Source organism: Dermacentor andersoni, chromosome 10 (assembly GCF_023375885.2).
Source record: "Dermacentor andersoni chromosome 10, qqDerAnde1_hic_scaffold, whole genome shotgun sequence".
Classification (NCBI taxonomy): Eukaryota; Metazoa; Arthropoda; class Arachnida; order Ixodida; family Ixodidae; genus Dermacentor; species Dermacentor andersoni.
The window spans coordinates 19,642,435-19,657,116 of record NC_092823.1 but is presented as its reverse complement, the minus strand read 5'-3'; the positions used below and the strand labels follow the sequence as shown (position 1 = coordinate 19,657,116).

Genomic DNA, 14,682 nt, shown 5'->3' with positions numbered 1-14,682 from the left:
GAACCTAGCTGAGAAATGTGGCTTTTCCTTTTTTTTTTTGCCGTCGACATTTTTTTTTGGTACCATCTTTAGGTGAACCCGACGGATTTTCGCGTAATGCTTTCGCATAAAAATCCGTTTCTACCTATTCGATCTGATTCACACAAAGGATAGCGGTGTTTGTGTGGTTCGTTCCGCAATCTTGCGTCGATGGCCGAAAGAAAAGTGTCGCGCGCGCGCACGTTATCTCGGTCGTGTGATGGCGCGCGTGACGCATGTGCCAACCGTGTGTGGCCGGCGTTGGCACAATGAAAGTATGCACAACTTTTAAGATATTTCCATATTGTGAGCACAGGCAGATAAGGAAGACAAAAGGAAAGTATGACCTATTGATTGGTGTATCATACTGCGGAGATATAATACAGACGCTTGATCGTCCACGAATGTCGGGGCTAATTGTCTCGTTTGGTTACTGCGCCGCTTTTTGCCAGTCTGTTTGACTTTCACAGCAGATACGATTGCGGTGATGCAAAGGATACATGCTCTCGCATGGACGAGTTGAAAGACAATTCGTTCACGTGTAGGATGCCCGTACAACTGTATAGTACGTATCAGCCCAAGTGCAGGCAATTACTACAATGTATGCTGCGTGCAGTGCTCCATATAATGCAGCTAAGCAGACTAAATAAGCAGAACTGTGACGATTTTGTTCAGCAACGCGCGTTCGTTGCTAACTACTAGCACTGTTTCAGACGCGCGTTGAGTCAGCTTATAGTAAAGCTACAGGTATGCTAGTTAACGGGTGTGTTCTCCACGAAATTACGCAATGAAGCGTTAAAGTCGTATAAATGTTCTCCAACAATAAAGTGAACGTCTTTCAAACGTCTGCCTATTGGAGTGCATTCACGATCATTGTCGATGGTTTATGCCTGGTGTTTCTTTTATTATTATTATTGAAGTTTGACGAAACGGGACCAAGGCAGAAACCTGCCTATCTTCCACAAGGTGCATGGTGTGAGGCAAAGAATGCATCGGACTAAAAACGCGCAATAAATGAAATTTATTTATAAGGCGATTAGGACAACCACGCACATTCCGTGTGCTCATACCTCTCGACAGTGTGCGCCGGTGTACTCTTGGCAGAAGAAGAAGCAGAAGAAGAAGGACGCTGCGGTGCCCGCTGTTACATTGTCAGCTCTGTGGTACCCAGGAGTCATGGGTGAGTTATTAACTTTGTTTTGTTGCTGATGATGCACATAAAATGGATACTTCGCGCGGTGACTGAGAACGCAGAAGCTTTCGAGCATGAGGGCACAAAAGGGGCGCTTAAGAAGGTGGCGCAAGGACACGGAACGGCCGCTGCCAAAGTGGCCATTAGACTCGAAGGGCGAACGGATCCTGCTGTTTTTCTTCTTCTTCCTGTTTTTTTTTTTTTATTTTGCTGTCCCCGAGTTCAGCGTTGGTGTTTCGACGAGTAGACGTTTTCATAAGCCGCGTTTGCATGAATGCGACAGAATGCAACAGCAGCGTATCACATTTCCTTGCACATCAAGAGTGATGCGCTGCCCCAGCGTTTTACCCGTGGTGCGCGATGGTGGCGGCGTACGGCGTCGCGCATCGTAGCCATAGCAGCGCCTCCGGCGTCGCCTTCGGGGCCGCCGTTTTCTCGGCGACCTTGCTGTGCCGCAGCTGGGCGAGCGCGCTGCAGAATGGCAGCAAGTTCCCTTCCCATAATTCATAATGCGATGCGATCTCGTTTACACGAATCCCAAAAGTCGACTTGCTCGTCTGAATCCATCCCTGTCCGGCGCATTAATGTGACGTGCTTTCATAGCGCATCAGCCCCGTTTACGTGGATGCGATGCGCTAGAAAGTTGATGTGATGCGATGCGCCAGTTGTACGCTATACGCAGCTATACCAGTTGGTTCGGAGCCGAGTGCCGAGACACACTTGCATCGCTGCGAGCTCTGAGAGAGTGGTTGAGTAGAGTTCAATATATCTTGAGCATTTTTCGGTGTTTCATGAGACATTTTTATACTTTCACAACACTCAATGAATTTGCGTATACGACAGCTTTGATAAGTTTTGATGCATTAATATGCCTACCGGTCCAGGGGCCTGATACGCTACAGTTTTGAAAAGGATGTCTCAATGTGAGCGCCGCCTCAAGCGTGGTATCGAGGCACTCTAGTTTTGAACACACCGTTCTGCGACCTGGCGGCAAGCAATGAAATTAGCTGGGTAGTACAAGGCGCATACCTCCGCACTGTGTTACGCTGTCACCGGTGTGTGCAGCCGATCCGGCTTGTTTTGTTTGTGTGTTCATGCTTTAATTCTTCCTTAATCTGAGCGTTCAGTTACCGTTTAGGGAATCGGAGTTCGCTCAGGGTAGCCTTAGTAGATTCATGTCATCGAGAGTGTGCCTGGTTCTTAGCTTAGCCATTGAGAAATACCTGAGTGAAAACCCAACTGCGCCTCTAGAACACCGCGTGGTGAGGCTCTTCTTTTTCTCTGAAAACTTCCATGCAGAGGAATTTACAGGACTTAAGGAAATTTCTGACGGTGAAGTGGCACGGGTAATTTGAAGAAAAGTCAAAGAACGGAACAAAGCGGAGAAGAGCATCTAAATGAAAGGAAAAGCAAAACAAAACGACTGACGTACTACAGAGTCGGTTGCAGAATGAAGTTAGGAGAATTGACATAAACAGTGCTATATAAACATTCGTTGTCTCCTTATACAATGATATTAAACAAACTTACTGCAAACAAACGAAAGAATTGCAGCCTGGACATTCTCTCTCCATGAGCGAAATACCCGCGAGCGAAATACCTGCATGCGAACGCAAAAGCTGGGGAGACACAATCGCGCCTTCTACTGATGACCATTATCGGGGAATGTGTATTCGCCGCCATATCTCGCTCGTGGCCGGCAGTGCGATGGCAGCCGGCGTCAACACACACCAGAACCGGTCAGAATCAGTCACGGTGCTAACGCTAGAAGCCTATCCATTACTTTGTTAGATTTATTAGTTGATTAGATGATTGTTCAGAGTCTACGTTTCTGACTTGATGCGCATTAAGCCGAGTATGGAGACATTGCAACAGCTTGTCATTGCAGGTTGACCTCGTGTGACTCCGGCGGTAGACATTCGTAGGCGCTAGCGCAGGGAAACTGCGTTTACGACTTCTTGCACGCACGGTACGCATTTGACGCAGCACTTTACGTCTTTCGCGACATCCTACAGAGCCTGCGATGTACGAAACTTTCCAAACTTTTTGCCGCAGCACAACACAGACGACCAGATATACAGAGGCGCTGTGCACCCAACAGCAGGGCATCGCATTTTGTACTACGCGAAACCGATAAATACGGCACACAGAGCGTTGTTGGACGGCATTTCCAGTCTCAACTGAGCGGCGCGTCAGGCCCACAGGGATGCATACGCGTCTGCACTGAAGACAAGAGCGCAACATTGACGCTATTCTTTTGAAACGTCGAATGCCTTACTTTGTTTAATCGCGTTTATTTCTAGTGCAGGTAACTACTAGTTGTTTATGCAGTGGAGTCGCTGCTTGTGGTCCAATGCACCACTATGTCTTGAAAGCACCCCTCAAGGTCCAACAGACCAGAAAAACAGGTCTTCTCCGATGTTACTAACAAGTATACACTTTGCTGGATCCATATCAGCGATACGGCTTAAGTTGTGGCTACAGGTATACCTTATACGAGGGAGTGGCAATAGGCAACCAACATTTATTCACTTCTAAAGCATTGGAACACAAGTTTTCCGTTCGCCTAGACTGCTTGCCCGAGCATTAGATATTAGGCCATTCATCCCCATTCAAAGACAGACTGCTGACAGAGACAAGCGTTTACCTTCAGGTCTGATGTTGCAACGACCTTCTTGGTAGACGTGTATCCCTGACCTCTACGAGACAAACGGCCCAAGAAAAAAACTACTGCTCTCTGCATACTTAAAATAGGCGAGGACTGAAGACCAATTGGAAAAGACGCGGCACTTTTACGAACAGAATTTGCCCTCACGCGTGGCACAGTGATTCAGCATAGATGCCAAATTTTTTTCAAGGTTAGACGCTGTTCCGTAGCAGGCTCGGCTGGCGCAGCCATTCCCGCTAAAACAATACAACCATGTGCTTTCACAAGAGTGTCCCACTTTTTAAAGGAAGTTGGGAAAAGGCTCAACTCGCGCCGATTGTACTTAATGCTTATTAGAGGCGCTATACGGTGACATGCGGGCATTTTTTCAAACTTTCTCTAAAGAACTCCGCTATCCCGACCATGTGTGCCTGTTATATTTTTTTGATGCAGGCGAGTCTACGTTTTCAAGCATGGACATCGGTTACTCTACCCTTTCAAGCACGGACATAGGTGAGTGCATTCATTTCTGGCTTTTAATTGCGTCATGCTACGCGAACCGGGGACTTTCAACGAAATGGTAATTAATTTCAGTCCTGTAAAAACTTTTCGCTTGGAAGCTGCGCGAGAGTGCGTATCTGTAAAAGAAGTCAGCAATATGCCGACATATACTATGCAGAGTAATTTAAGATTTAAGCAGACACCACTGAACAAGAAAATCAAGCAGGTTTACATTGGAGTAATTGACGCAGACGTTGTAGAAGGCGTTGCTGCGCACGTACACCCTATGGCACATGCGTAAAAAAAATAAACTTTTTTTGTTCAGATTGATGCTGCTCAGCCATTTAGGAGGGCGTCTTTCAACGTTGCTATTGGCTATTGGCAGTAATAGTGGTCCAAGGGCTCTTTTTCGCTTTTCAATAGCAATGGAATAATTTGTGTACAGCGATAAATGTAACAATCATTTCAGTCAATTATATTCTTCAACATAAGTTTGGTGCAAACTACTTAACGGCACGATATTCGTGTCTACTAAATGTAGAGCTGATGAAGCTTTTGAATTCATTACTTTGTGCCTGCGTCGCCACATTTGTGTTGCCTCGGACGGCCAGTGCCCACGTAAAAACTAATTAGTTGGAATCCTAAGTGTGGCACCAATATCGACGTATTCAACCGAAAAAAACACTTACGGAATATACTGATCTTCTGCGTAAATTGGACACTACAGCGTAATGTTGTTTCATTGCGAATTTATTTGATTCTCCTAACGTCAAATTTACGTACACCCCACCACCGCATGCATGAGCCGTCTTGTTTCAAGACTTAATTCAACCCTAAGTAAAAGGAGCCCAAGTATTACTTAGAGGTAAATTCACTTTGCTCACACGACAAACAAACAAGCAAGCAAGCAAGCAAGCAAACAAACAAACAAACAAAGAGGCAGCCCAATCAAACAATCTCGAGCTGCTTTGTTGCAGAGCACGTAGGGTAGTTTTGTTGAGGGAACAGGGTTGAAAACCAACAATTAAACCAACTTGGGTCATTACGTATGGGTTATGTGTACATACGTGTCGCCGGTTGCATAGGAACTGGTTTCAGGTCACCTTGCATCACTGTAGATGCAGGATTGGGTAGGTACCACTGTTCGAAGAAACTCTTTCACGTGAATTTAGAGTAATAGATATGTACCTCTCGGTCTGTGTTGGTCTTCAACGAAACTCTTTGGCTCGCTGGATATGTGCCAGTAGTTAGTAGGTGTCTACCACTCTTCAGTGAACGTCTTTGGCACCCACATGAAAGATAGGTATTTGCCAACCTACAATGGCAAAAGAGATGCTTTAAATTTATTCTGTGCGTAGCGGTATTCAACCCACGTCACAAGCTTCCTCAAAGAGAGCAACCCGACGCATTAGCAGGCTGCGCCACAAATGCAGTCGGCATGTGCCGCCTTTCAGCGAACTACTTCGACGCCAACGCTTTAGCGAGCTGCGCTATGAATTCACTGGGTATACGGACGGGCGGGCGGGCGGGCGGACGGACGGACGGGCGGACGGCAGACGGACATTGGCCTACGGAAAGTGCTTGAAGGACCGCAAAGATGCTAACGCATTAATATGTATCTCGCTCTCACCAAGAATATTAGTGCCCCTACAATGTTGTGGACGTGTAGCTGGCTAAGGCTGTGGCACATGACACTAATAGCACGCACATCAGTCATGTTGTTCAGCCATTGCATTCATATTAGTTGAGGCCTTTCAGACTGCGGCGGACGCACTTGGCCACGGATCGAAGTGGTCACACATCGAAAAAAAAAATGCAAAAGGGGGATCAATAAACAAACAATAGATATCTCACCTTTGCATGCGCTTGTCGAGCTTTTCTTTATCGAGCAGCGAGCTAAGATTGTCCAAAGGCTGTGCTGAAATACCTGTAAGTGTGAAGGTGCTTCTTTCTGATAGCCTGCTCGCTCACGTGGTTGAAGAATCATGTGTTCGCCATGTCGTTTAAGTAAAACGCAATGCTGTGTATCTCGCGGGCATTATATCCTCTTGAACGGAACAGCTGAAAAGCTTGCAACCCCAGAGGCAATATTTCACGCATGTAAACCACAGCGGTGGCTTACAATCTATGCGAAGCTCTATGTTGTGCACACCGGGCGTGCACGAATTTGTTAACCGGCAGCAGTGGCACAGTCTATGGCGTCCTGCTACTGTGTGCGAGACGATGCATGGTTTCGATTACGATTCGCGGCGGGTTTATTCTGAGGAAGACGTGGAACAAACCCTCCCGAGAGACTGGATTATCGCGCTGCAAGGAGCCTGCCTGCACCCCCTCCAATAATTGTGCTCGTTCCTTAAGAAGTCATTGATACACCGGCCAGTTTGACCGATGTAGCAGTGACCACAAAATGCGAATAAGCGTTCACCAGGTTGCGGCAGCACGAGGACATTTTAGCTGGTGTTTCTTGCTCTATTTGCAATGGGAGCTGTCCCCGCCAATTCCGCTGCGGCACAGGTTTGATTATTGGGGAACTCTTGGCGAATATGCTATGACTAATTATTGACAGTAAAAGCAGTGCTTTTTGTGTCAATCTAGCGTAAGTATACGAACTTTATTAGAGTGAAGCATATTGATTCCTTGTCCCCCCGCCCCTTTGTTTTACTTCACCAGGGACAACAACCGAGCTGTAAGTGCATGAACTGGTATCTCCCAAATTTTTTCTTGTCTGTTATTAGCCGAATTTTTCATTTCTCTACCGGCCAGACATATTTATATATAAATAAAAGGCACTAACTCCCGTGTTTTCAGCATTTATTGTACAAATAGATACATCATGCTTATGGAGCTGCCCTGTGCTCTTTACTCGCTCGTCCTGCGTTGCACTGTTCCTGTTTTTATTGTTAAAGCATAGATACAGATCACCAAGCAGTTCTCGTTTCAACTGAGTGTTCTCTGAGGGCGTAATTGAAGGCGAGCTGCTCGTGGAGATGTGTCCCCTTTGAATAGCCCACGCTCTGCAGTAGTAGTTCAGCCACGGATTTCAGTTGGTTTTCCTGCAACGATAACATATGCTGCCTAGTGTTCTCATACAGACGTCTCTAGGCCACAACAGACGCGGGAAATTTGAAAGCGAGTCATTCACTCTACTCGCATCTTTGCGTGGTGCAGGCAAGAAAGGGACGATGACAACTGGAGGTTCACTCTCTTCATCTGTTCCTTAGGCATTTTTGGCTTCCTTGCCACCATCCTTATCATTTCTCTGTTCCTTGTCCTGAGTAAGTTGACGAGCTTTTTCATACGTCTTGCGTTGTAAGTTCAGATTACGAAATTGGGTCGAACGTGGCAGATGTAGTGCATGCCGGATATCTCAAGGGCATTTTTGGAGACGACAGTCAAGTTTCTCACGCATTCATTTCTTGATGTATAAGTGTAAAAATTAGTTAAGGGGCCCCAACGGCAACTCACCCATAGTAGCGAAGCCAGAAGGTTAAGGAGACTAGAGCTCGAGGGGATGGGTTTTTTTAATTAGTCACAACCTTACGAAGAAACAGACAATGATGCAAGATAAAGCATAGGGGAAAAGCAACTGTTTACCTGAAGCGATAAAAAATATTACTTGCAGCAGTCTTGAGCGGAGTACACATTGTCCAACTGCAGGCGGGTGGTGGGTGCTTTACCAAAAAAGATATCGCAGCTGCCTATTTCCCGTCAAGCTTTTTACTTATGTCAGTAGACGATTTGCATGCTAGTGTTAGCCAGTGTCATTTGCCACCAGGGCGGCCGAATGTGCAACATTCTTTTAGAGTTATTTGGTTCTACCTTTCCACATGCATAGCCAGTGAGCGGTAGGATGGTAGCAGCGTTAACCTGTATGCTGAAGAACGAAGCATGACGAATAAATAATCATGCATTGAAAAGTAAAAAAAAATAATGAGTGCTAACAAGGCATTCAGCCGGATTCCATAGAAAATTAATTTTTTTTTAGCTTCACCTTCCTCTAACTTGTTACTTTTATCTCAACATAAAAGCTAAAGTCGTTATGCCTCCATTGTCTAATTATGCGCAAAATAGCGGATTGATGCTCGCGGTCCTCGTCAAGCCTGCACTCGCAATCTTCCGCAGTAATAAGTAAAAGTATTTTGACTTGAAAGTGCCATAACATTTACTTGCCGTGAAAGAGAACTGAAATTTCTAAAGTCGTTTTCTTTAACATGAGATTGAGCAAGCTGAATGTCCCGGAAAGTAGCGCACGCTTTCCGTGATAAATTGAGTGCTGGAGACCCCTTCTTTAACATGCGCAAGTTATGGCATATCCCGCCCGGATATAGTGAAGCGGTCCCTGATGTCGCGTTCTTTGTGTAAGTAGTCAGGCCACCTGATTAAAGCCCAGTTGGTACGCTTAGAGTTCTGCATCAAAGCTCCGCAGCAATATCAAAATTGCGATGTCAAAATACCTACAGCCTTCTTGCCGAAGTCGCTCGCGATAACAAATTAACATTGGCAGCATCGCTGTCAGCAACATTGGGCGACTGTATTTTCTGTGATGTTGTAGAAAAGAATATTTTTGGGTCCCGCTTGAAGTAGAATATTGTTTGGATATGTGTAATCGAATGATGGACGCGAGATAATATCTTAAATGACCATATCTTTCTTTCTTTAAGCAGACCTTCATCGTTTAAGAAACAGAATAGGAGTTTTAATGTTGGTGTGCTGCTACAATGCGCTGATGCAATGATTCAATTTCGTTCCGCTGTAAGAAAGCACATGCAATATGTTGTGGTTACGAACAAGCAGGATTGCTTGCAGTACCCGCAGAGGACATCACCACTCTCGCCTCGCTTGATGAGCGCTATCGCTCAAGCTCCAGTCAACGCAGTGGAGGAGTGCCCAAATCTGCACACGGGACTCCAGCTCCCGCTACCAACACGGAGAAAAGCTTCACGTCCCCAACATCAGGCATTACTGGTACACCTAAAATCACCACAAGTAAGTCGATTTCAGAGTTGACATCCCCTGACAACAGCCCCGAATGCTTAACCTCAAGAGCCATTTGTATACGCAATAACTTACCACATTATGTTTAAAAACCTGGTCGTTCTTTTAACTAGGTCAACGCTCTGATTTATCGTAAATTAATTTTATTGCAGTTGTTTTCTTGCAGTGTTCTGCAAGGAAGACCATTATACGTATATTAGAAGTAGCGCTAAACAATGCAGGTAGCACGACATTAGACTCGATTTTATGTCAGAGAGTATCGCATTTCATTATTACAGAATACCTACAATGTGATCAACAGAATTCATTGCTGACAAAAGCACAAATGTCGAATTGTTAACAATGACAATCAGCATAACCACAATAGCTGTTGTTCATGCGATACATAGACATCATGCTGCGAAAAGATGTGGTAGTTTCGGCCGAGAGGTGAAGCATCGATTGCGATACCAAATTAGTATACAGCTGCAAGAAGTAAGGATAGTAGTTTTATCGGCAATGCATACATAGAAATATTCGCTAAGTGAATTAACAAGCATGGTGTCAGCGCGCACAAGCAAACATCAACACATCACACACTATGAGCGCAGACATTCGCTATAAAAACGCTGTTATGAACAAGCGGAGCAGCAGCAGCGAGCGAAGTGGCCTTCGTGCTGTCTGTCGCTTCAACGCAAGAACGGCGAGAACACAGCGAGCACAGAGGTACGAGCCGTCTGCAGGCCCCTTTGCAGATACGGCACGCGCAACCGCTCGCGCCCTTTCGCGCATCGCAAGACAGCGTGTCTGCTCTGCCCTTCTTTGCTTCGCGCTGTAAGAGTTGTAGGACGATCTTACCGCTGGCATCCAGTTGTAAGATTTCTAGTCGGGCAAGAACTATGTGGTAGCTGGCCCATGCCGTCCTCCATCTCACCCACGCTTGGGACGTGGTTGTAGGGAGGAACTTGCTCTCATCGACAACTAAGAGTACGGGATTTATTTACATATTTGCGTTAAAAGATGAGATACATTTCAACAGTCAAGCGTGACTGCAGAAAGGAGCACGAAGCTCCCACCACGAAGCGCACAGCACACTGCGCACGAGCACGAAGCTCCAAGCACACCGACAGCAGCCGACAACCTGCTGCTTAAAAAGCCTCTGTCCTCCCTAGATTCCTAGGGGAGGGAAAACTGCTGTCCAACCTTCGTCCAATCGGACCGTCCACAGTCGTTCCGCCGTAGTCGACCCGCCTTTGAGGGGGAGGGCTCACACACACACGTACGCACTTTGGATTCCCAGAACCCGAGTTGAGCGGGTCCTCGTAGCCAGATTGTGAAGCTTCACCCCAGCGGGCGCCACTTAATCGCACAGCTGACTTTCTCCGGTAGTCGCCACGAGTGTCAGCACACTGTGACGAATCCTGGTGCGCGAGGAACACACCGCAAAAGTCCCTTTGTTAGAGAAGCTCTCTTGCTGCAAATAGACCTATGTAGGCCACGGCAAATCCACCAACAAAAACTGAGGATGCTTAAGCTTCGCCTTCAAGAGTGGAACGCGATAGCCTTATCGCACTCCGTTCGCACCGCCCACTCATTCGCTCGGCATACTCTTGAGTCACACAAAGACGAAACGTGCGCCTTAGCAAGGGGAACGACATCTTACGCTCACGGCCAACGCTCACGACACACCGGCTTTTCTGCGACACGAGCTCCTTAACGCTGTCGCGTTAATACACGGTCCGCCAAACGTGGCCCGCCCTGCTGCCGTTGCCGACTCTCCGAAGAAGGCGCATGGTGGATTAACGGTGCCGTAGTCTCCAGTTCTCCGAAGGAAGTTCATGGTTGGTCAACTTTTCCTGCCGTCGCCGGTTCTCTAAAAGACGCCACCCCGCAGAACGATCGAAACTACTGCAGCGGGCTGAGATAGCTTTGCAGAGCAGTACCCCTGCAGGCCGATCGTAACAGCGCGCGCCAGTTTGAGCCGCGATCGCTGGCTTCGCTCTCGCGCTTTCACTCGCACATACAGTACACGACGCGTGGCGACAGTGTTATCCCACTTGGACTTCATACTGAACATCACAGCGAAGGCGACGGCACAAATGCGCCTGGAGTGTCTACTATCGCAATAAAAATGGTTTCTCCTGTCAACTCTATTAGTTGTGTCTATAAATGACAAGGAATTAATGTTTTAGCGCTGTTTGCGAGTGTGCGTTGTACGTAATGCTGTTTTATAACACCTTCGAATGAAGCTGGGTTTGTGCGTGCGAATATTTATTAAGAAAATTGCCTACGGCTTGCCTCAGCTATCCCTGGATATACAAAGCGAAAGCTTGGTTTAGCCTGGTTAAGTCTTGGTTTCAGTCGGTTAACCTTTGATTTAGCTGTAATTATTATATTAGGTATACAATCATCATCACGCCAGGTATGACGGCTATGCCGCGATCGATAGCTAGCCATGACTGTGATTAGGCTTGGGTAGACACGCATCGTTCGATGGTCGGACGCCAGTTGTGCCACAGTGAGAGCGCAAGTGCTAGACATGCAAAGACACGCCGCGAACATTTGCAGGCTTGAAGTACAAGCAGAACAGGGCGCGAACGCGGTCGCTACATTGATCTCGACGGTGCGACGCCTGTTGCGTTCCGGGCCCTCTCCAGTGAAGCAGCTCGCCAGGCGATGTCCGCGGGGTGGTCAGACGCCGCTTGGCGACGACGGCTTAAAGCCTCCCGTTTCCGCTCAGCGTTCAGAGAAGACCGCCTTGCCTCGCTCTCATCCATAACCAAGCTCGTGCTGACTAGGCGAGCGCGGCGCTGCTCTTAGCTAGGCGCGCGGCGAGTCACGTGGTCAGGCGGCGATCCAGCTACGGAGAGCACATGCGCCAAGCCGGCGACGCGGTGGAGCTCGGTGCGGCGAGTCACGTGATGTTTTGCCAAAGCTACGGCTCAGCTGCGGTCAAATGAAGGCCAAATTGCTGGCGACGGCGAAACTCGGCTCGACGCGGTTAGTGAAGCTTTCGCTTTAAAGCCACAACTAACAGAAGTGCCTCAAGTGTTTACAATATATTACCACAGATAGAAAGTGTTGACACATAAAAAACAAGTGCAAATTATGAAAACTTTTGTTGCACAAGTTTTACCTCAAAGGGCCTCGCTCGCACCCACAAGGCCTCAATGTACAACTGAGAACCCCTCCGAGGTGGTTCGAGTAATTGAACAGGTTCAAAACGGTGGTTTCCTTCTGCAGTCTCCCATGGCGATGCACCAAGAGAGGAAATAAAAGCGAATGCTTCCTGATAACTGTAAAGAAAATTGAGTGAGCCTGCTTAAACAAATACTTCCTGTTTAAACAAACGCTGTATCATAAAATCAAGTTTGGTATAAATACCTTGTCCTAGAGTCGGCTGAGTACAATCGCAAAGCGCTTACACTGAGGCATAGTCACGTGGACGCGGCGCCCGGCCTAGTGGGGCATGTTTTACAACTTGGAAGTTTTTGCTACCAAGACTAACATCTATGGGTCGTTTGCAGGAAGCCCTCAGCCTATGCGGTTTGTGTGCACTGTGGGTCCGGCATTCGCAGCAGGGATGCCTCTGCCCAAGGACGGCCTGTGCACGCTGGTTTTCTTCGACTCGGTCTACGCTGGTGGCAGCAGCGGTCTGGGCCCCACCGGCCTCGCTGGGAATGTCATGGCGTTCCTCGAGTGGGCGATGAGCAGTGCAGGAGGAACCACGCAGTTCGGCGTTTCCTTGGCCATAGAGTGAGCGTTTACCTTTTGAAGCGAAGCTTTCTTTGCCTCTTTGATTTTCGCGCTGCTGGCAGCTGTCTCACGAAATTGTTTTTGAGCAATACGTGGGTTATACTCAAAGTAGTGCCGTCATCACGCCATCGTCTTCGTATCATCATTATCATCCTCTCTGGCTCCTGGCTAGTCTTGAACAATTGGCCGATACCGGACATAGAGCAAATAAACACCGGATATTGGCGGCGAGGAGTTACGGAGTCGCCATCTATCGGAAGCGCCTCGCTGGCGTATTATGAGGGATCACGTGGCGCGCTCCTCAGAGGTTTTGCTGTCAGCGCTCACTGAAAACACCACGCGCGAGCTGTCCCGGACATTTCTGTAAGTACTTTCGAAACGAGAGAAGTTTATTACTGTCTAAATAATAATCTTGGACAAACTGAAAGCACACAATCGCTTACAGACGCTATCTCTTTACCGAATACGTACAGTGAACGCCACTGCGCGCGGTCGCCGCGATGGAGTCTCCCGAACCGGCTTCTTGCGTGAAAAGTAGGTAAACGCTGAGAGCAAACTATGTGAAATATGTTCTTATAGTGTTTGTATATCTAAAAGGAGTGTAATAGAACGAAGCCTCAATGCAGCGATCGCGCAGATTCGCAGCGACCGACTGCGCGTCTGCATGCTTGTCCGCGCACTGTTTCGTTTTCATCGCGCGCGCGTTTTCGCACCGTGCCATGAGCTTTAGGCCGCAGAATATGAGCATTTGACAGTATACAAGCAACCATTGTTGCGTGGGCGCTATGACAGCTGTTCAAAAATAATTTCATTGTAGAGACTTCGACGCCTACGGGGACTGTGATGTGCCGTCGCGACGATTCAATCTTTTTTTTTTCTTCTAAATTCTTTGACCTTTCAATACTATTTCTCGAGTTGCGTCGCATTTTATGTTTATCGGTGTTCTCAGCGTGCAATTTCCCGCTGCTCCTTTTTTGTAATTTAGCGCATTAATTCATAACACAAACATGACCATATGCCATGCTTTCTTTAAATGTGCTTCTTACCGCTGCCTTTCCACCGACAAGTTCATAGACCAAACCGTCACGACATTAGTCGGGCAGCGGACTCGGGCGAGCGTCTCAGTGCGCGTTTTCAGAACATCGCAGACCGGGCGCCGTAGCAGAAATCTTCCTCGCGTCTGTGCTTGCTGCATACCCGAGTTGTAGCCGATGACTGTTTGCCGGTTTTATGTTTCGCGAGCCAAGCATTACGCAGCTTCTTGTCCTGCGGCTACGTGTGAATAAGGCTGACACCGGCCTCCGTTACGTGCGTCCGGCCCTGCGGCACCGAGCAGTAGCCTACCATGTTGCGCGCCTTCAAAGGCAGCCACTACCTATTGTAGTGCTTTCAAGCGTTGTAAAGGAGACACTTGAAGCGGGAAAATTTCGCCACTAAATGAGGACCGCAGCGTACGAGAGAATTTAAACTCGTTTTCAGCTCGCTTCGGCGCACCCGAAGCAGCCGACGCGGCCGCTATGTCCACGTGATCCCTCCTAGCACGTCACGCCGACAGTGGCGCCAGCTTTTCCAGTGGTGGAGCTCGAGGCCAATA

At 47.7% G+C, this 14,682-nt stretch overlaps 1 protein-coding gene across 1 annotated transcript in view; it reads left to right on the top strand.

Annotated features, from left to right (window-relative positions):
• Positions 1-12,915: 12,915 nt before the first annotated feature.
• Positions 12,916-14,682, top strand: part of LOC126519219 (uncharacterized) — a 30,583-nt gene continuing 28,816 nt past the window's right edge. Inside the window, exon 1 of the mRNA XM_050168839.3 lies at positions 12,916-13,088. Within this exon, the coding sequence (XP_050024796.3) occupies positions 12,916-13,088 (173 nt within the window). The remainder of the gene's footprint in view (positions 13,089-14,682) is intronic.